At 45.4% G+C, this 21320-nt stretch overlaps 1 protein-coding gene across 9 annotated transcripts in view; it reads left to right on the top strand.

Annotated features, from left to right (window-relative positions):
- Positions 1 to 268: 268 nt before the first annotated feature.
- Znf827 (zinc finger protein 827) overlaps positions 269 to 21320 on the top strand; it is a 159230-nt gene continuing 138178 nt past the window's right edge. For 8 of the 9 annotated variants that reach the window (XM_074041233.1, XM_074041231.1, XM_074041235.1 and 5 more), the window contains exon 1: positions 3185 to 3278. In XM_074041233.1, the coding sequence (XP_073897334.1) occupies positions 3233 to 3278 (46 nt within the window). In that variant the 5' untranslated portion in view covers positions 3185 to 3232. Of the gene's footprint in view, positions 879 to 3184; positions 3279 to 21320 lie in introns of those variants that run through there. The other variant, XM_074041232.1, reaches the window with a different exon arrangement.

Genomic DNA, 21320 nt, shown 5'->3' with positions numbered 1-21320 from the left:
AATAATGAAGGAATCAATGTTTAAAGAGTGGGAAAAACTACACACCCCCCTTTAGATTTGGCTACTAGCGGGATAAATTTGCAGAACTCCATCCCACCCCCGCACGCGCGCCCCCCATTCTTTGCAGACAGAGCGGTTGTAAATCCGAGGCTGAGTCCGCCCTGGGAGCCTTAGGGCACCTTCCTCTTTGCTCTGTGTGTGTGTGTGTGTGAGTGTGTGTGTGTGTGTGTGTGTATGTGTGGCTCTCGCTCTTTCCCTCAGTCTGTGCCTCTGTGTGTGTGTGTGTGTGTGACAGAGAGAGAGAGCGAGAGCGAGAGAGAGCGCGAGGAGAGAGCGAGAAAGAGAGAGAGAGAGAGAGCGAGCGAGAGAGCAAGAGAGCGAGCTGTGAGCTGTGCTGCGGCCGCCGCTGCCCTTTGATCCCGACTTTAGTGTTAGGGGCTCGGAGACACAGAGCGCGGCCATAGACACCGCCGCACCGGCACTCATCTATTTCTACCTCCCATCACACACGCGAGCACAGGACACACACACACTCACACCTATTAGATCCGTTTCCATTGAAGAATATTACGCTCGGGGACAGGCCAGGTGCACGACCAAAAAATTAAAAAAAAAAAAAAGGAAAAAAGAAAGGAAAGAAAAGAAGAAAAACCCCTCTTCTGGCTTCAGGAAACAAGCTTCCAACCCATTGCACACACCGGAGAGAAGGGGTTTCCCCTTGCCCGCCCGCCCCCCAACTACCTCCCCGCTCCTGCCAGTGTCTGCCTGTCTGCCCCCACGGGGGTTTATTTGATCTCACATTAACCAAGGAGGAGAATGTAAGAAAAGGGGGAAAATGCCCAGAAGGAAGCAGGAGCAGCCCAAGCGCCTTCCCTCACGTAAGTCATCCCTCCTCAACCTCCTCTCGTGCCATTTTCTCGCCCTGCCTCTCCTCTTTCCCCTCCGCAGCCTCCTCTGTTGTTTTCTGCATTAGTTTAGGGTTACAGAGGTGAAACTGACAAAGACACAGCCCGGGTTACTCCTCGTTTAGGTCTATGCCGAGGCAGCCATGTTGGTGATGATCAGCCCCGTGCCCTTTCTATTCTCTCTCTCTTTTTCTTTCTTTCTCTGGCCCCCCTCTTTTTTCCTTGAGATCGGGCTTTTTTCCCCTCTCCCTCCTCCTCCCCCTCCTCACTCCGGGTTGCGGGGGAGGGGGCGAGAGGAGGAAGGAGGGGAGTAGTGTGGATGCCGGGGTTTTTTCACCGGGGTGGGGGGGGGAGGTGGGAGAGGTTGGAATCTTTAAAAAAAAAAAAAAAGAATTCCTTGTGGATCCCCGCGCCTGCGGGTGCGGGATCGGGGCGCGCGGAGGGCCGGGGCCGTGACATGGCGTTTGGGGGTGTCGGGGCGAGGGCGCGCGGCCGCCCGCCGGGTTGGGGATCCAGGGAGAGGTCCATCTCCGGCTAAAGGTTGCGCCGGGGTTGGTCGGCCCCGGAGCCGCCGGCGGCTGGAGCAGGAGGAGGCGGAGGTGGAGGCGGCGGCGGCGGAGGAGGGAGTCGGGGGCGGCGAGGCGGGAGCGGCGGGGAGGGTGTGGGGGCACCGCACACAAACACACGGGTACACACGCGCCGCCGGGCGGCTGCTCCCGCGGCGCCGGGCCGAGGGGGCGCGCCGGGCGCGGGCGGCCGGGTGGGGGGCGAGGCCGGGCAGCGGGCGGATGTGGGGTGCGGGAGCTGCGCCTTGGCGGAGGCAGGAGGCTGGGCGGCTCGCGGCGCGCGAGGTCCCTGCAGAGCCGAGGGGAGGGAGGAGCAGGGCTCCTGGCCGCAATAAAATGCGGGGTCAGTCGGAGCAGACGGAGCCGGGCGAGACTCGGGCTCTCAGACCACCCCCGCCCCCCCTAACCCCCCCCCCCACTTCCCCGGCGAGCTCGAGCAGAGTCCAGGACTAAAGTGCATCCCAACCCTCCCTGGCCGCAGCCACACACACCAACTAGAGACACACGCCCGGCGGCACGGCCCGGTCCCCTTCCCCTCCTCCACCCGCGCCCCGGTCCCTTCTCCGCCCTCCCTCCGGCTTTTCTTTGCGAGACTCTTAACTTTTCCCCCACTCCCACTCCAGCTCCCCCCCCACCCCCAATCTCTCTCCGCTTTTGAGTGTTCCGAGATGCTGCTAAAGCTAAAAGTGAAGGAGAAAAGAAGCAACTAAAAATATCCCCCGGGGCCGCCCGGCTCCTTGAATGCAGGGGAGAGGGGGCAGGGGAGAAGGCGTGGGGCGGGGTGTCGGGGAGGAGGGGACGCGGGAGGCGCCGGAGGGAGGGGTCGGGGGAGACGGAGGGTCAATTTCTCCTTTCCCCCCCTCCGCCCCCCCGAGCTGCTCCCCTCTCCCGGCGGTTTGGCGCTGCTCTGAGAGCCCGATCCTGCAAAACCCGGGCTGGGGGCGGGAGCGGAGCCGGAGCGCCTGCCCGCCCGGGTGTCAGGCCGACGTGGTCGGTCACCTGAAGTTCACGGAGGGTGGGGGAAGGGTTAAGGTTATGGTGTCTCGGGCTCGGGTTGTGTGTGAGCGTGTGCGTTTCCGCTGCAGACAGGCAGCGCGATCGATCTCCCCCTCGCGAAATCTCCGCGGCGGTGCCGACCCGGGAGGGGTGGTGTGTGTGTGTGTGTGGAGGGGGGGACCCGAAAGGGGACGCGGGCTGCTGGGGCCGGGTGCCCCCCCCACCCCTTGGCTCTGGGTCACCCGGGCCGCGGCCGAAGTGGCGAGCAAGGGCACTTGCAGGCAGTCCGCGCTCTGCAAACATTCCTCTTTTCTTTTTCCCTTCCCGGTACGCAGGGAGTCGACGCACAGGGCTTGGGTTGTGCTTTTTTTCCCCTTCCTTTAAAAAAAAAAAAATGCCCCTGTGCAGTCCTTTCTTCGCCTGCCCGCTAGAGGTTCTGAGGATAATATCACATATGTAATATATATGCACATAAAATCACTCGCAGGCGGCTGCGTGTGTAGGGAAATTTTGTGTGAGGAAGAAGGCGGTGGAGTCGGGGACGGCGAGTTGGGGAGGCTCCGTGCTGCGATTCACAGAAAAGTCGCAGCAGTTGGTCGAAAGAGTGTGCGTGCACATGGCCGGCCGGCCACCGTGCCCAGCTCTCCCCGGGGGCGTGTGGGGGCGGGGAGGGGAGGCCGGCACCCCGGGGCGGGGGCGATCGCGGGGAGGCTCGCCCTGCTCGGACAAAATGGGCTTCAGTGTTCTCCGCGAACTTGCCCTTAGATGGCAACTTTGGGAGCTGATGAGCTTGTGTGCGAAAACCAGGGCGGTGAGGTTATTTGGTCATTTTCCTTTCTTCTCTTCTGCCCTTGCTAAAAAAAAAAAAAAAGTTGGCGGGGTTAGAGGGAGGGTGGGAGAAGAGAAGGGATTTATCTGTTTGGGCTGTGACGGAGATGGAACGCCCCGGCCCTCCCGTTGTGCGCAGTCGGGCAGCTGCTGCCTGCCCTGCCGGTGACCTTGACCCTGACCTCGTGCGACTACCCTCTCTGTCTGAGAGGAAATTCAGGCTCCATTTTAGCTCCTGTGCCTGGTGGGCCTCTCCTGCGGGTTGCAGCCTGGTGATGAAGTTATATTTTCAAAGTGGGCTCTCCCACTCTGTTCTCTAATTAAATACTGTTATATACTCACTTGAAAAAAAGAAATCGCCTCCCTCTTCCTCTCACATAAAGCCACTTCCACCAAAGTAAGAAGCAATTTACCTTTGGAAACACTGTTTAGTCCCTCCCGTGTTTTTTTTTTTTTTTTAAAGGGAAGCCTTAATTTGTGAAGCTTTTCCACTTACCGTGGCATTGAATGGGTTTTTGTGGATGTGTGCTGCCGGTTCTAAGCGGGGTTTACACGTGTTTTATAAGCAATTTGCATTTGGACTAAGAGCAATTTCTGGCAAATGGTGTATTTTGCAATTCAGTCACAGTAACTCAGGGCTTGCTAAGTGCTCAGGGAGGCTTGGAGAAACTTGCAAGTGCTATGTAGGTGTAATAAATATTGACCTAGGTAAAACATTAGCGTTAATTTCTATTTAGTATAGAATATAACTGCAGACCTAAGTCTTAGTTTTAAAGCTGAACTGTTTATTTGAATGTGAAGGAAGGATTTTTCTTTTCTATGTTTTATCAAAGTTAAATTATAGCTAAGTCGGGAATAAAGTTGCCTGATAGAAGTCAACCCAGGGGTTTAAGAAGTTATTGTAGGGTCAGATTTTAAAGTGGACCCTGAAAAAAAATGGAGTGAATGTGTAATGCTGGGGGTGGTAGGGAAAACGGAGTGATGAGTGGAAGGAACTGGGGTAAATTACTTTTAAAGCCAGGGGAGCCCTTGTCAGTAAATACAAAGTGATTAAAACCACTATTGACGTGTTATTTTAAGAATCTGTAGAGCTTGTAAACACATTTAAGAAGTGAAAATCACAATATTTAAAAAAGAAACTTGTCCAATCCGAATTTATAGAAAATTTGGCATATTTTCCACTTCCTTTTAGGACCTTTTTTGCCTCTATACCCTCATAATATTAAACCATTGCTACTTACAGATCCTATGTGTTGAATCTATTTCTCTTTTATTAAATATAATACCAGCCAGGCTTAGTCTGGGCTCTCCAAAGCCCACCGCCCTCTCACTTGACAGCATGGACTCCAGGGAACCTGGAAGTTCCACCCTCCAGTGGATTAGTCCTGGAAATCCAGACGAGCACTTGGTATTATCTGATACCAAGTCTGGGGTGAGCCTCAGCCCCTGGCACTGAGTCCCAGCAATTCCCCAGGCTGGGCTCCCGCCTGCTAAGGTTTCCTAGCTCCTTCTGTTCAGCTAGACACCCTAGGGACTGTTCAGAACCGAATTAGCTTTGGAGATGGGCGAGCCTTTAACCTGACACTACTAACCTAAGCCTGGGGTTTCTGATTGAAAATTCTACACAGTCATTTCCTCCTGGGCCTCTGAGAGAGAGAGAGAAAGAGAGAGAGAGAGAGAGAGAGAGAGAGAGAGAGAGAGAGAGAGTTTGTTTTTGTTATGTGGGCCTTGTACATATGCAGAAAAAAATGGCTTGTTCTTTAGAGATGAATGATGAATGATGATCTGTCAAGAATCACAAGAAAGTTCTGTAGTAACTTTTGGAGGTGCCTCCCCCAGTAAAGGATGTAAACTGGAGGGGTAGCTTTAAAAATTATTATTCAAAATAAAGCATCTTGTTTCTTGGCTTAGATCAATAATGGTCATTTGGGGATTTAAATGTAACTCTGCTGCTGTTGATGACTCTTTGACACAAGTTCTTTCTATGGGCCTATACCATGTTCAGAAGAACATCCTGGAGGTCCTTTGAGCCATTCCACTCTATTATCATTTGCCAAATCCTAAACTTTGTGACTTAAAAATGTCTGTCAGTCTAAGAACGAAGGAGAGAGAAAGTAATACCAGGCATGGGACTAGGCACTTACAAACATTATTACATGTACAGGGACAGATTAGCAGGCTTCGTCTGTGTTTACTGTATCTAAGAGCTTTTACCATGGGTGACCAGCACATTTTGAGATTTTTCCTAGTAGCATCAATTTACACATTTAGATCCTATTATAGTTACCATTGGAAATTTGCCTGACACCTCTTCCCGAGGGGGAGCACAAGGGAAAAGTTAATAAAACAGTTGTTTTATTATTCCAGTAGTTTCACTGTTTACTCAGTTGTGGGTCAAGACCAGTTACAGGTTATTGTGATCACTAACAAAACTTAAAAAAAAAAACAACAAACCTCTTGCTTTCTAGTAAAATCAGGAAGCAAAATGACTGGAAAGCAACAAGGTTCTTTATTTTTATGCTTTCTCGCAAGTCTTTTTATGTCAGATGAAAGAGAAGGGACTTAATTCTTTCCCATATTTATGTTTATTAATTTTTGCAGTGACCAGGCAACACCTCCTGACTAACGGTGGCGGGAATCACACGGGGAAAATTTTCAGTCTAAAGTAGCAGAATATTTCATTGCTCTTGTCAGCCAGGGCTAATGATTCCAAGGTACTAAAAAGCAGTTCAAGTTGATGCTGGCTGATAATGCCTTTGTGTTCCCCAAAAAGACCATCTCTGTATTCCTAATACAGTAAGGGGGTCAACACTGAGTTTTCCTGTTAAGATAAAGAAGATAGCTCAAAAATCACATTCTTGTTAATGCTTCAAAACAGTTTCTAATAAAAAAATTGATTTTTAATTTATCCCTATGCTGCTGTCTCACTCTGGAGATGACACAGCTGGTGTGAGTTGACAAGTCTCTCCGTACAAAGTGTTAATAAATCATGCTGGAGACGGATAAATTGGACAGCTTTCGCTCAGCGTTAGAGCTTGCTGTACATTTGGTGTGGTAGATCGTTGAATGGTCTCTATTAGGAAAGTTCAAAGGGAAGTGCAAAAAACCTCTGTCATGGGAGGCTTGTAAAACTAGCTGGACAGAGGTTGGAGACACACCCAGGGGAGAGTATGTGTTGGTAGAAAAACCAGGCAGACTTCTGGGATCAAAAGTTGGTTTAAACCATAAGAAGTCTTATTAATAGCAGCACGTTCTTAAAGGAAGAGTCAGATGAGAAATATATAGCACTGGGCTGAGTTGGTTTAAGCCAACTAGTTTATTTAATAATCCCAGGAATGTGGGTTCAGATCTTGTCTGGGTGTGTTAGCTTCCCAGAAGAAAAAAGAGCTCTCATCCAACACCACCCAGCCTGGTCCTTTATATGCAAACTGGTCTTTGGACTCAAAGATGAGCCCATTTGGGCTGCTTTCATAAAATACTTTATGTTGAGTAATTATTAATAAACAATAGACATTTATTGCTGGAGATTGGAAAGTCCAAGATCAAGGTGGCTGCAGGTTCAGTGTCTGGTGAGGGCTCTCACTGTGTCCTCACTTGGCTGAAGGGGTGACTAACCCTATCCCCCCAAGGGGGCCTCTTTCCTAAGGGCACTGATCTTATTCATCAGAGTTCTGCCCTTATGACCTAATCACCTCCCAAACGCTACACCTCTTGATACACCTCTGGCATAAGTTTGAACATACAAACTTTGGTGGTGGTGGGGGGAGGGGGACGACATAAAAACTTCCCCCACAGCACAGAGTCTGAAGGAAATGTCGGAGGAGGAGAGCCCTCATCGCTGCACTATGTGAAACTCCCTGGGAGCCTGTGACTGGTCACTGATGTCATCAGTGAAACATATCTGTCCTTTAGCCCTCATTCGAAATTGCCTTGCCCTCAGTTCTTTGTTTTTTAAATATCTGCTGGAGTATTAGGATAGGAGAGGGTAGGAGAGGGAAAACAAACAGAACGGGGCTGGCGCTGAGCTCTCCATTCTGAGTGATGTATTAGTAATTTTCTATAATTTAATCAGACTGGTCGCAGTCCAAGATAATGATAGTATGACCTACAAAATGGGACTTTTGGGTGCTTGAAAGGATTTCTAGCAGGAGGGTTTTACAGGACTGTAGGCTTTGTGGTAAAGGAATAGATTTGGGATTTCACTTATTGCAAAGATATCCAGACTGGGCCTACTTCTGGTAAAATGTGTGAGTTTTTCATCTGATTTCATTACAATTTTAACTTCACTAATGTTCTCTTAGATTACTATTTGAGGGGTACAGATTGTGAGTGATGATGCTGACTTCTTTCTCATGCCCTTTTCTCTCTCCTACTTTGGTAGGTGTAGCTTAGTAATTCATACCATCTAGGGCTAAGTGTACAAAACACTTCATGGTTCATAGTAGCCAAAATATCTTCTGTCATATTTTATAAGAAAATAAATGTGCACAGCACAGACCTTAGAAATAGCTGAGTGTACTTGATGAGCTGAAGTTTCTAGCTGCCTTTTCCCTTCTATTTGGGACCAAGTGTTGTATTTCTACCCTCTGCCTGTAAATTATATTTATTATGATATTGGAGAATAGTGTATGGCTAGGTGCTGAAGCAGGGGCCTGTCAGCTGTCTCTTACCATTCCCCAGGACCCACCTTGGATAGAATTGCTGCAGATACAAGGTAGTTTCTAAATTAAAATCAGATTTTGGCTTGATACTAACCTTAATCTGCATGGGTGTCTATTGCTGTTTATTTTCTAAAAGTCAGCTTCATTGTATACGCACACACACACACACACATACACACACACACACACACACGCATGTGTGCACACGCACGCGCGCGCACACACACACACACACAGCGCCTTCACTGTGGCTAATTTTATAAAATGCACAGTGATATGCACCCACAGTCTGAGGTCACAACGTGACTGTTAGCAACTCTTCTTTTCATAGGCTAACTGACCTAGGGTTATATTAAATGCAGTAGATTCTGTGTGCCTAAGAAGGATCTAGTCCCCACCTGTCTAGTCTCTTCTCATTGAAGAGGTTGTTCTGGCTCCATGGTTCTTAAACAGCCAGGTAGTCTTTGCTTCTGTTTTTAAGAAAATTCAGGAACTGGGGATGTAGCTCTGGTAAAGTGCTTGCCTAGTATGCGTGAGGCACTGGGTGCCATCCCCAGCTCTGGAAGAAAGAAATTTAAATTCAGCCAAGTTTTATCTAGCAGTAAGGAATAAATGCATAGATCTTCTTGGAGCCTGGAAAAGAAAACCCCAAAATAACCTCTCTTTCTGTGATAATGTCTACATGGGTCAAAAAAGTGGCTAGACCCTATTCGAAGCTTAGTGCGAGGAACAAAGGGAAGGAGTTGAGAGAGAGATTCGGATCTCAGGGTGAATTGTTTTGAGTGCTCTGAAGAAGTTGGCCTTCAAAGAGGACTGAGGAAGGCCAGGCGAAAATGATCTTTCACACGATTGATCAGTTGCACTGGACTTATCTGGGTTTTTGAAATAAGTGACTGTACTTATGTAGGGTGATACATTTTTCTCAAGTTATATAGGCTAGTACCTTGGGTTACCTGATGGTGTGTTTTAAAAAGCTCTTGTTGGTTTGCAATGAGAGGAAGAAATTATCCTCTGTGCCTTTGGTCTCTATTTACTTTGCTGTATATAGTGTGAGTAAAGTGAAAACAGAGGTCATGTGCTTTTGAAGTTCATAGGGCAGTGTTCAAGTGCACAAGCTATGGTGCTGGATTATTCAGATCTCAGCTCTGCCACTGGCTAGCTATGTGACCTTGGGCAAGTAACCTACCTTCTCTGTCTTCCAGTTTCTTCATCTTTAAGTGGTAATAATAGTTCCTATATCATAGAGTTAACATAAGAGTTAATTGAGTATATATATAAATATATGCATGTGCATATACAAAATCATGCCTAATTAGTGTCTGCTTCCTAGAAAGAGCTCAGTAAATATCACCTGTTATTAAATATGTGAAATGTTTATTTGCATAAATTGTGACTCAACTGCAGGCATTTCTGACCTAGAATTTGATAGTCATTTCTATGATTTTTATTTTTCTTTTGTTTTCCATGGAACTCATTAGCATAAATGAGTATTAACAATAGGCTATTATTGTAATACTTGGCTAACACTTGTTTCATAGGCTAACAACAGCGTATTAGGTTTTTGCCCCAGGAATGGGTCCTCCGTGTATATGATTTACCCTGAATTCTATCTAAGTTATGTAATAATGATATGAATTATGACTGGATTTTACTATCAAGTGAGGGTGGTAAATCCTCCCACAGCCACTTAGAGAGGCCGAAATGTGTGTGTGTGGGGAGAGAAGAGGTGTTTAATGAAGGTTTGTTTATTCACTTATTCAACAGGCAGCCCACTGGCTAAAATAACTGAGGGGGGATTGACATTAGATTTTCCATATGTTCTATGGATCATAGTTCAGATTTTGCACAGAAAGAAGGAAAGGCAGAGTGTGTTTGATTCTGATCACAGGGAAGCAATCCAAGAGCGCATATTCAGTGGATCTTAAATGAGGGCTTGAGGCGTGTGTGTGTCTGTGACAGATCCAGTGAGTGGTCACAAGCTGGTGTCATACTCATGTGATTTGCCCCCCACAGTATGTTTAAAAACTTGGGATAACATTTTGGAAATTGGAGGTTTCACATAAAAAAAATCCAAATTTCTAGCTTCTTTTGAAAAATTTGGAAGAAGCAGCAACATTGGGCCCACCTCCCCACATGGCAGCAATCTGTTGCAGTTGGTGGCGGCTGTCTCCCTTCCCTGGGCATGTGCTCGTCAGTCTGCCACAGTCCCTGCCACTCGGCCACCGGGTCCCCATATGCATGTACACCTGCCCACCTTCCCAGGTCTCTTCCCTACTGGACCCTGCAGGTATTTGGATTAGAAACTATTCTCCAGCATTTCCTGATCTTTTCGTTCATCACCAAGTAAAAGGTAATGTGAACCACGTTCCTGCGTGGCCTCAAAGAAGCCATATGAGGTGGGGATTAAGACCCTGATGGTGCTACGTTTTTGCTGTGACAGTAGCAAGTGACTGCTGTTCTCCACCTGTTTTTCTCATTTGGTAAACATGGCAGTATCATAGATTTCAGGGGACCCAAGTAAGCTCCCGCATGGGGATATGGCAGCCATAAAACACATCTGAGGTGTGGGCTCATTTCAACAGGGCATCTCCTAGGGTTGCTGTCACTGGGCTGTGTAATTAATCAAGATCTGTCTTGTTGCCCTTCAGTTTCTGATGACCATCAGTCAACCTAGTGGTTCTCACCCCTGGCTGCTCATTAGGATTTAAGAGATACAAACACTCCTGAGACTTAAATTCAACTGGCCCAGGGTGGAGCCTGGGAATGGCCACTTTTATAAAGCTCCCCTGGTGAGTTCAATGAATAGCCAGGGTTGAGGACCCCTGAGCTAACCAAAACTCCCACCCTGGGTCATGTTTCCTCAGCCAAGAATAAAGACACAGGATGCTGCACCTGGACAGCTTATTGTAGACACTTTGTTAAGAGCCTAAAATCCTGAAATTAACTTATGGACTTGAACTTGAGTAACTGGTTCAGGCTCAGGAGCTACACAGGCAGGTGCCACGGACGCCAGTCTTCTGTCTCACCTTCCCTCCCCCAGGGAGACTGCAGTTTTCTCTCTCACACTGTCCCATCACTGAGGCTGCTTACAGCTTTTGTGACCTTCAGCAAGTCACTTAACCTCTCTGTGCTTAAGCAGCTGTGTCTTGTAACATGACTAGTGCCCAGTCCTCCCAATATCCGGTTTTTATTGTGCTGTGTGGTCAGTGGAGCACTTTCACTGTTAACTACTGCATGTGAGGCAGGTGTGGAAGGGCAGCTTCTCCCACCTGTTGGACAGAAGGGGAAACTGAGCCAGAGGGAAGAAAAAAAGTAGCTTAGCATCAGCTTTGCCAAGGGTGAGATCTCCGGATGGCCCTCTGAGGCCCAGTGCAGCCGAGGAGTGCTACATCTTCATGGGGCTTCTCTGTCTGAAGGCAATGCCTTGCCTCTCACCCCTAGCCCTGCTCAGACACCAGTACTAATGGGGGCTCCGTAGGTGCTGATGAAATCGCATTTCTTGTATCTGGGTTCTTGACCTTAAACTGAACAGAGGGTCATGGAACAAAGTCACACGCAGTGGTACTTTCTAGGGCCTGAGTGTTTGTTTCATAGGCAAGTGCTGTCCTCTGGAATGGCCTAGAATTAGGCGTCTCCTTCGCACTTGTTTGGCCCTCCTTGTTAACCCAGAGAGCTGCTTCTCTTCAGAGCATGAAACACAGCTGTATTTGGGAGGAAACACAGCGTGGAGACCTTAGGCTCCAGAAAACATTCCTGAAATGGGCTATATATTTCTCCCAGAGCAAGCAAACCTCAAAGAAGAACTTACTGAGTTTTTATCTGACCTTAAGGAAGAGAGAAATCAAATTACAGTAAGCTGCTTTCTGACGTTTATGGAAGAGAGAGATTTCACAGTCTAGAAGTAGGGTTTAGGTTGGCTAGACTACTGGACCATAGTCACAGTGCTGTGAGGATACAGGGGCTCCTCCAGTCCTTGTCCACAAGTGAGAAAACATGGATGTGCAAAAGAAGAGAAAAATTACAAGTCATTTAAATAGAAATTGGTGTCTCCATAAGGTTGGGAGCATAGCAGTCTTTGATAAGAAGAGAATCTGCTGAATTAAAAATAATAATAATAATAAAAAAAGCAACTATCCAATGATGAAGCAGAAGGTCTTGAGTGAGTGAAGGGGCTGACTCAACCACCCGTTGGGGGTGCTTTTCTAAGGACTCCACTACTTTGGGGTGAAGTAGGGAAGAGAAGTGTTTATCCATCTATCTGTCTGCCATTTATATTTTTTGGCAGTGCTGGGAATTGCACACAGAGCCTTGTGCACCCTAGACGAGTGCTCATACTATTGAGCTACATCTCTAGCCCCTATGTTGGCTTTCAATGACAAAAATATTACTTGCTTAGTATAAATAATTAAACCTACTAAAGCTGTGTGTAAATGTTTAAAATGTGAAAGTCCTCTTATTTTAGCTTCTACCCCTAGAGATAATCATGTAGTCAACCAGTAATATTTAAAAAAATCAGCCTCTATTTGAAATATGGACAAATTCAGCAGAGTTGACTGGTGTGATTTAAGTACTGAAATCAACAAGGTGGCAACACTGCTCTTATAAACTGATGAGATTGCATCTGTAGGTTTGTTTCTTTTTTTTTTTTTTTCCTTTTTGGCAATACTGAGGCTTGAACTCAGGGCCTCATGCTTGCTTGGCAGGCACTCGATCACTTGAGCTACTCCACCAGCCCTGCATCTACAGTATCAAATCCAGACTGGATGTTCCAAATAAAGTGGGTGAAATTGATCAACTGCTCAACAGAAGGGAGGCAACAAGAATGTTGTATGCTCCTGAAATTGTCTTCCTAGGAATTGATTATGGAGGCAATTGGGAATGCTTAATATGAATGGAAGAGTGGGGATGGATAAAAATTGCTCATGGTATCTACATCCAGATACATGAAGCTCTGTCAAGTGAGAAGAGAGTAATTCACCCTCAATTGTCGTCAGCATGTGTGGGAACTGATCCTTTTTTCGTACCTTCGTTCTTTCATTCCACCAGCAGTGACTGAGTGTGTGTGTGTCAGGGATTAGGGATGTGTACAGCTGAGCAGAGCATGGTCCCTGCTTTCAAGAGCCAAGTGGGCAGAGAAAGACATAAACAAATAATTCAAGTTCGGCTTGAAAAGTACATAGACATATGAAATGCTGAGCAAAAAGCAGACTAGGACCAATTGTGTAGAAATTACAAGGGAAGATAAATTTTATCTGATTAGATGAAGACCTGTTGACTAAAAAAAACAAAAACAAAAAGCTGTCCTACCCAGCATGGTGGTGAATGTCTGTAATCCCAGCAGGAGGATCATGAGTTCAAGGCCAGTATGGGCTACATAGTGAGACCATGTCTAATCAAAACAAAACTAAACTAAACAACAACAAAGTAACTTCCAAGAATGAAACAGAAGAAGCTGGCTCAGCCACCTTCTGGTTGTTTTCTAAGGATTTCTAGTAATTTGGGTTTTGATAGAGCAGTGAGGACTTGATTGACTGGGAGCTGTGGTTCCCACGTGCTGCCCATTCATTAAGCTTTGAGTATGTACCCGCTCACAGAGGTTCTATGGAATAAAGTTTCTGCCCACAGTTCTGTCAGATGTTGACACAGAACAGTTAGAGAACACACACAAATCAATGTGCCAACAAGTGTGGGATAATGTACCATAAATTCCATGTGTAAATGTTTGTGGCAACACCGACTATGAGTGATGGGCTGGAGTTTCCATGGAGGAGTGACAGCCCAGGCATCTTCGAGGAAGTGATGAGGTTAGATGATGAGAAGAGAGAACATTCCATTTAGCCAAGAGATTGAAGTAAACCAAAAGAAGGTAGAAGACATTTAAAGAAGGCCTTCACTGAGCCTGAGGATCCATTGTGGGAGTGGAGGTTAAAGGGCAGGAAAAGACGGCTGGAGCTGGCACGAGATTGTTCTTGCTAGATCGAGAGCCTGGGTGCACCTCAGGAATCAGCTGTAAAGTGTGATGCTTTCTCGTGATAAAAATGGAGAGGGAGAATGATGGCTTTAAGGAGGAGATGGCCTCTTAAAGTAGAGAGGCCTCTCTTGAAAAGCCAGCTAGGACGATGGCAGTGGATGAGACTGTAGGAGAGCCTGTCCTGGGACAGGCTTCTTAGGACTGGTCTGCAGAGGCTTGGCCAGGACTTACCCTCCCCTTTCGCCCCACACTCACCTCAGGCTCCTGAATAATCAACCTGCAAAGCTCTAATGTAGTGTTCTCTTTGAAGATCATGAAGTATGTGCTCGTTACAAAAAGTAGTATGTCTAATTTACGCCTGTCTAGTGAGGCATAGTGATAAAATGCCCATCTGTAAACCTACCACCCAGGCTAACGTGTTTCAGTACGCTTGAGCCTGGGTGTGGTGTCTCCTTTCATTGCTACCTGCTTCGTCCACCAACAGTTTCTATTGCATGTTCTCCATAACTTTATTGTTCAGTTTTGCACGTCTTTGAAATGTATAAATATGGTGGTATATAGCAAACCTATGCACCAGTGATTTGATTCACTGGGCACCTTGCCCAGTGCAGCTGTGCTTGTTCATTTCCACCTCTCTCTAGGACTCCACTGCAGACACCACAAGGGAGCTTTGCTCTCTGTCCACTTTTTACTGTTATGAACAGTATGTCTATCAACACACATCGGTGTCCATGTCTCTGTGACCCAAGTGCTAGTTTCTGAGACTCTGGTTCTTAAGCTTTTTGGTCTCAGGATCTCTTTTTCCAGAACCCTTGGAAATCATCGAGGACTCCAAAAAAGTTCTGTGTGCTTGCAGAGATTAAGACTGAGAAATTAAGTATTTTATCACTAAAAATAATGATTCTACCCCAGTACCTGTTAATGACAAGCAGCATATTCTTCCTGAAAAATATAATTTTTCAAAAAAATTGAGTGAGATGAGTGGTGTTTTTAGTGGCAGTCTTTTAGTTTTGCAAATGTCTAGTGCCTGGCTTACTAGAAGACAACTAGATTATCATATCGACTGCTTCGTTCTATCTATTACACCAGATAAATGAAGAAAATCTGGCCTCATACACTCACATTTTCAGATAATTGTGGATAGTCAGGCTTCTTAAGGATTAGTTGCAAGGCTGAATTAGAACGTTACAATGAACTTTCTGTATCCTATTGCATTAAAACCTACTGGGCTGTCTTGCGCTTTGAACAGGCCTTCCTGCATGTACCATTGGCCCTGGACCGTTGGAAAACAGTGGTTCAGTGAGCTGTGTAGACCTGCAAAGTGTTTATGCATTTTGTTGCATAATACTAAAACTTAATATCATCAGGAATCTTGTCTAAAAAGTCTTCTCAGTGCTGTATTGGAGGTCTGTCAAGTTCACAGTGTAGCATACAAGTTTTCCAAAATCTTAATGGTCACCCGAAAGCATGATTCTTACCATCAGCTAACAGTACTGTCAGTTTTTCCCTACAGTATCAACTTGACTTCGTTCATTTACAAGAAATACTGTGCCAAAGACCCACATTTGACTCACCATAATTTATCAATTTTTCTTTCAATTAAAAGTAATGCGCCATGAAAAAGTAGCTTGTTCGCTTCTTAACCAGTCACACGTGTCCTTTTCCTCGCCATATAGCCACACAGTTCAGTGGTGGCAGAGGGCTTTCTGCATATATTTCATTACCTCTAGTAGCAAAAAGATGTTTACTCCAGGGTCAATTTTCAGAAAAATGATTAATTTTTATTGCTTCATCAAAGACGTTCTTAGGTTCCAGTAGGGGTTTTTCTGCTTGTTTTTGGGTGTAAGTGTTTTGCTGTGTGGGGTAGTGAGGAGTGCAGTGTTTATTGGTGTGGTAAGAGCTCTAATGGTATAATTTTTCTACCATTGCTTTTGTGTCAGCAGTTCAAATGCCATTGGGATGAAAAGGACAAATGCTATCTTAGGGTTATTAGGAAAGCAGTTTTGATTTTGAGGCTCTCTGAAAGGGCCTCAGAGACCCCTGGGGGTCCATGGACCACACTTGGAGTGTTTGCATAGGAATTGGTAATGCAAAGTCTTGGTGGGTGGGCTTCTTCAGTTTTACTAGATATTGCTGTATGAGGCACACCTTGTGAGTATTTTCATTGAAAATCCCTAAATGCAGGGGATCCTGAAGGTGAGGAACAGTTACTTCATAAGGATTCTCACAGCTTCTGTGAGATTTCTTCTAAGTACCTTAAATTCTCTTGTTCTGCTTACAAATTTGGGTGAAAATATTCATTTTACTCTGTATCCGTTAGTTTGTTTGGTTTTTTTCCCTTTTTTTTGGTGGTACTGGGGTTTGAACACAGGGCCTCTTGCTTGCTAGCAGGCACTCTACCACTTGAGCCACTCTGCCAGCCCCTTTTCTTGTGTTGGTATTTTTGAGATGGGGTCTCCAGAACTATTTGCCTGGGGCTGGGTTTGAACTCCAATCCTCCTGATCTCCACCTCCTCAATAGCTAGGATTACAGGTTTAAGCCACCAGGGCCCTGCTGTATTCTCTTAGCTTTAAATAAAAGTAATATTTAAAATAATCTCATCAGTTAAATTACCTTCCCCATAAATACATTTGTAGCATTGTTGATCTATGAAGGAGTGCCATGTTTAGCCATGTGATTTCTAGGCTCTGTTGGAGGAGAGTGTCTTTGGTTGCTACAGGTCTAGCATGATTCATCAAGACATGGCTATGAGGTTCACGCTGGGGAACTGGGAGTATTTGTGGTCTTGTTGAGTTCTCTTCCTGAGTTGCTGGCCTCTCTGACAGTTGGCCCACTCACTGGGGTTAGGAGCCAGGGTACAATTCAGATGCATCACACTGATCAAATCCTGCTGGTTCTACTTCCAAAATATCTCTAGAATTTCTCTTGCCCACCTTCTGCCACTGCTATAGTTTGTAGTTTATACTCTTATTTTCTCCTTCAGTGAGTTGAGATAATTGCTGTCCTACTACTCTTTTTTTGCTTTGATCTCACCTCCTTTCCTCACCTCAGTCTCTATAATCCAGTTGTCACACTGCCACCACAGTAGACTTTCTAAAACACTCACACAATCCAGATGGTCTTTATTTAAGAGGATAAAGCGCAAACTTCTTTACTCTGAGGATGCATCATCTTCTGAGCCCCTTTTCCTCTGCTCCTCTGCCCTCCGCATTCATGTTGACTGATCTGTCCCAAAAACTGTCCTTCTACCTCCTTTCCTTGGCATGTTCTATCCCTATTTCTGGAATACGTTCGACCTGGCTGTCTGATAATGTCCAGCTTTGTCTTCAGTACTGAGATCTTTAAGAAGTCTTTCTTATTTCTCCTCCTCTCCTACCTTTATCACAGGTACTGGGCAGAATGGGGCAGCCTCTCCGTGGTTCCCATAGGTCTATCATTATAACCTCCTCTGCCTGTTACTGTTGCTTGTTGATATCCTTGCTTTTTAAAGACATGGGCTACTTTTTTTTAATTTATTTTTTTTGTACATTCTTGCACGTAATGGTACTTGGCATATAGTAGATGGTCAGTAGATGTTGATGAATAAATGGATGAAGGGAGGAGTTAAGAACTAGTCACAGAATCAAAGAGATAGCAGCTATTCCATAAACACTGTGGAATGAATGAATGAAGTTAACAGATTCTAGAATCAAAGACAGGCATTGTTCCATAAGGATTGTTGAATGAATGAATAAATGGTAGAAAGGGCTTTGGAGGGCTTCTCCTGTTTTCCCCTTTCAGACATGTTAAATTGTACATATGGGCTGCGTAGGAGGTGCTGACCAGTGCCATGTATGTTCCTGAGGCTGAAGTCTGGAGATGTCCAGAGAAAGCCATGTGTTTCAGGAGGAGGCTTGGCTAGAAGGGCAGAGGTCATGACCTATACCACAGGGACTACCACAGTCTAAGTGCAAGAGGGAACGCTTGTGGTTGGAAGTCTCTGGAACATTCCAAGCTAGAGAGTCTCCTCCACTGTTGGCTGTTGCTCCCTTTCTGTCCTCATAGTGTGCCAGGAGTGTAAGATTTTCCTGATGACTGGGCACATTCCGCATCTGGACTCCATGGTTGTAACAACCAGCAGTTTCCTGTCTCCTTTGGTTGGGGTGACTGTGATACAGAGCTGGGAGCAATGTCAACAGTCCTGAGGTCATCCCTACTCTTTAGACATAATGTCCTCTTGCCTGAGATATCTGGGTGCCTGGGAGGAAGGGAAAGGGGAAACTTATTCACTAAGTGCCAAGTTGGTGCCAGGTGCCTTACTTACACAGCTCTGATCTGCCTTCACAATCACCCATGAAGTCGCAGGTTTTAGCATTCCATCCCATAACTGAGAGGACGGGCTTGCAGAGGCCAAGAGGAACCAATGCACAGCAAGGTGGGGTTTGAGTGATAGTGATGGCTCCTGAGTTTAGGCCTTGCTTTTCGTGCTCGACCTTTTTTTTTTTTCTCTTCCGTATAAAACTTCTTGTGGCCTTATTTTGTCAATTTGGTAAATTCTTGAGGTTGCATCTATTCAGTTTCTCTAAAATGAGGAGACCCTAATCCTGTCCTGCTAGTGCTGTCAGTGCTTTGCAGTTTACTTGGTCTTTGCTGCAGGACCGCTGTGGGTGGGAGAAAGGGTGGGTGTTTTACTCTACCGTATGGACAAGGGTCCAAGTTATGGGGACAGAGTGTTTCCTATTGCCCCTGCATTCCCAGCACCCTAAGAATTAGTAGATAGTAGGGTCTTCAATTTTGTTAAAAAACCCTCAGGAGTTACTTAGCTGGTGAGTTACAAAATCGAACAGGAGCCAGGTGTGAGTCGTAGCCCAGTTCTTCGTGCACTGCTCCATGTTCCATCCTCATTCCCCAGAGTCGTAAGGAGAGAGGTACAGAGCAGAGCCCTCCATTCATCAACTTGTGTGGGACTGGCCAGGGCGTCTGATCAATTTCCACAAATCTAAACAAGTACAGGAGGCCCTTTTAAATGAGATCTTTCTTGTCTTGTTTCTATTCCTTTAAATATTCTGTATAGAATTTAAAATAATTTCCGATCTACCTGACACACCCAATCAAATAACTGGAAAGGACTGCTGATTCCATAATTGAGTCATAGAGGATTTTCACCAGGAGAATTCTTAGCATCGTCTAATAGAGTATTTTTTCAAAATTAATGCAAACAAACAACTACAAAAAAAGGATTCAAGCAGGGCTGTGCTGGTTAGGTGGGTGCCAGGGGAGGGAGGGCTGGGGATGTGTTCAGAGAGCCCTGTTCTGCCCTGGAGGCCTGGGGCACCATTCTATTCTAACCTCTCACTTTATACATGGAAAAAGTGAGGCTCAAAGTGTTTAATGGCTCACACAAGTAGCTGGATTAAAAAGACGATGCTGAAATATGTTGCCATACATCTGAATTTTCAATAAATTCTGTGCTCCTTTTTTTGTGACAAGGACTTGCCATATAGCCTAAGCTGGCCTTGAACTTGGGATTCTCCTGCCTCAGCTTTCCAAGTGCAGGGATTATGGTGTGAGCCACCAGGCCCAGATTCTACCTGAGTTTAGAGCAAGGATATGCAAACTTTGGCTTGTTTTTTTTGCAGCACCTTGAGCTAAGAATGGTCTTTACATTTTTAAAAGATTGTTTAAAAAAATAAGCAAGAAAAACAATCAGATAGAAAATGTATGTGGCCCTCAAAGCCTAAAGTTGGACTTAATTATTGCAGGTAATAATATGTAAATATCAGAAAAAGAAGAAGAAGAAGAAGAAAACATTAGGCTTCCTCTAAACATCTTCAAAACATGTAGATTTATTGATTGTATTTATTTCAGAAAGCCTTTCATACTTGTATTCCTCAGATGATGTTTTAAAATTAGCCAATGTATTTCCACTCTTCCAAATTCACAGAAGTTAAGCTGGTTAACTAAATTCTTATAGGTGTGTGGGGGCATATAGTCGGAGGACTGCAGAAAATCTTAAATTGCATAAGACAAAAAAAAGAAGTGGTGCCTTATTAACATTAAAAGTAGGGTATGTTAGACTCCCAAGTGGTCACTTTGTAGCCGTGCAAGTCACCCCAGAAGGGGCTTTGTTTCATCTGTGGGCCATCTGCTTTGGGACTGAGGCTTAGGTAAAGCAGCAGTAGGGACCTATTCCCACACCTGAATGCTATCTCTTGCTGCGTTTCCAGAAGCGCTGGGCTTTGTTAAGAAGTGGAATGATCATCTCCTGAGAGGCACTGCTGGTGACAGTGAAGCTGAGAACAAAGCCAGGTTTCTTTCAGGTAGAAGATCTAGCAAGGCTGTTTTGGTGAAAACCCCAAGTGGCTAGCCTGAGGAAGGCCCAAGAACACAGGGAGTAACTGCCGGATTCTTTGGAAGACAGCATGGGTAAAGGCAGTGAGTGGACTCAGTTGTGAAGTGAGTGTTCCCTCAGCTGGCTGGGTATCCTGGGCTTGGAATTCCCTTGTTTGGTGGTTGGTTTTAGAGTCTGTTAATCTTCACGGTCTTTTGGCCTCCCATCTTGGACTTCTTATGTGTGTACCAGAAAGTGGACAGGAAAAAGAAAAGGTGAGAATGAGTAAGAATACATTTGATCACTTGATAGCTGCCCTGGCTCTAAGCCTGGTCAGCGTAAAGGTTAAAATTGTTGGCTCAAATCAGTGCTTAGCATGAAGCTTGTGTTGGGGGTGTCCTTGTGATTGGTTGTCCTTTGCAGTCACGGACTCTTGAGCTTGACTGGTAAAAATATTCTCCCACAATCAATGGCACCAATATCCTTTGGTGACCATGTCATCCAAGGGGCAGGAGTAGGTGGGGAGCCCCCTTCTTGGTATCTTTTGGTTTATGTGTATTTACGTACTCAACACAAAGCATTTCATCTCTCTCTTACTAAATCACTTATCTCCCATAGCCTTTTTTTCTTTTTTTCTGGATGTATGCATGGTTTTAGTAAATAAAAGACTTGCTGCGTGACGTTTTCCTTTGGCAAGCAGAAGGGTTTTGACCATATGTTTCATATGGTCATTGTGCAATGCTTCTTGGTCTATGTGCCACAAAGAACTTTAGCATTTCATAGATTTTGGTGAATAGCCACTTATCTATCTATAGAGTGCTGTTTCTTATACTATAGAGCACATTGTTATGTTATTAGGGCTCTTTTTTTTTCTGGTTAAGTTCTTTTTTGATCTATTAAAGATTTCCCAGTGATTTCAGTAGTTTGGTAATTTATTGCTCATCTTATAACATGTATTGGTAATGTTAGGATGAAAACATTTATACAAGAGGAAATAAAAGTCAAGGGAGCAGATAATCGACCAATTTATCAGCCTTAGCAGACAATTTTTCTGATAAGGACGTGGAAGCCATGGTAAATTT

Source organism: Castor canadensis, chromosome 9 (genome assembly GCF_047511655.1).
Source record: "Castor canadensis chromosome 9, mCasCan1.hap1v2, whole genome shotgun sequence".
NCBI lineage: Eukaryota > Metazoa > Chordata > Mammalia > Rodentia > Castoridae > Castor > Castor canadensis.
Note: the sequence above shows the minus strand (reverse complement) of the source record. Positions and strands in the feature narration are given on the sequence as shown.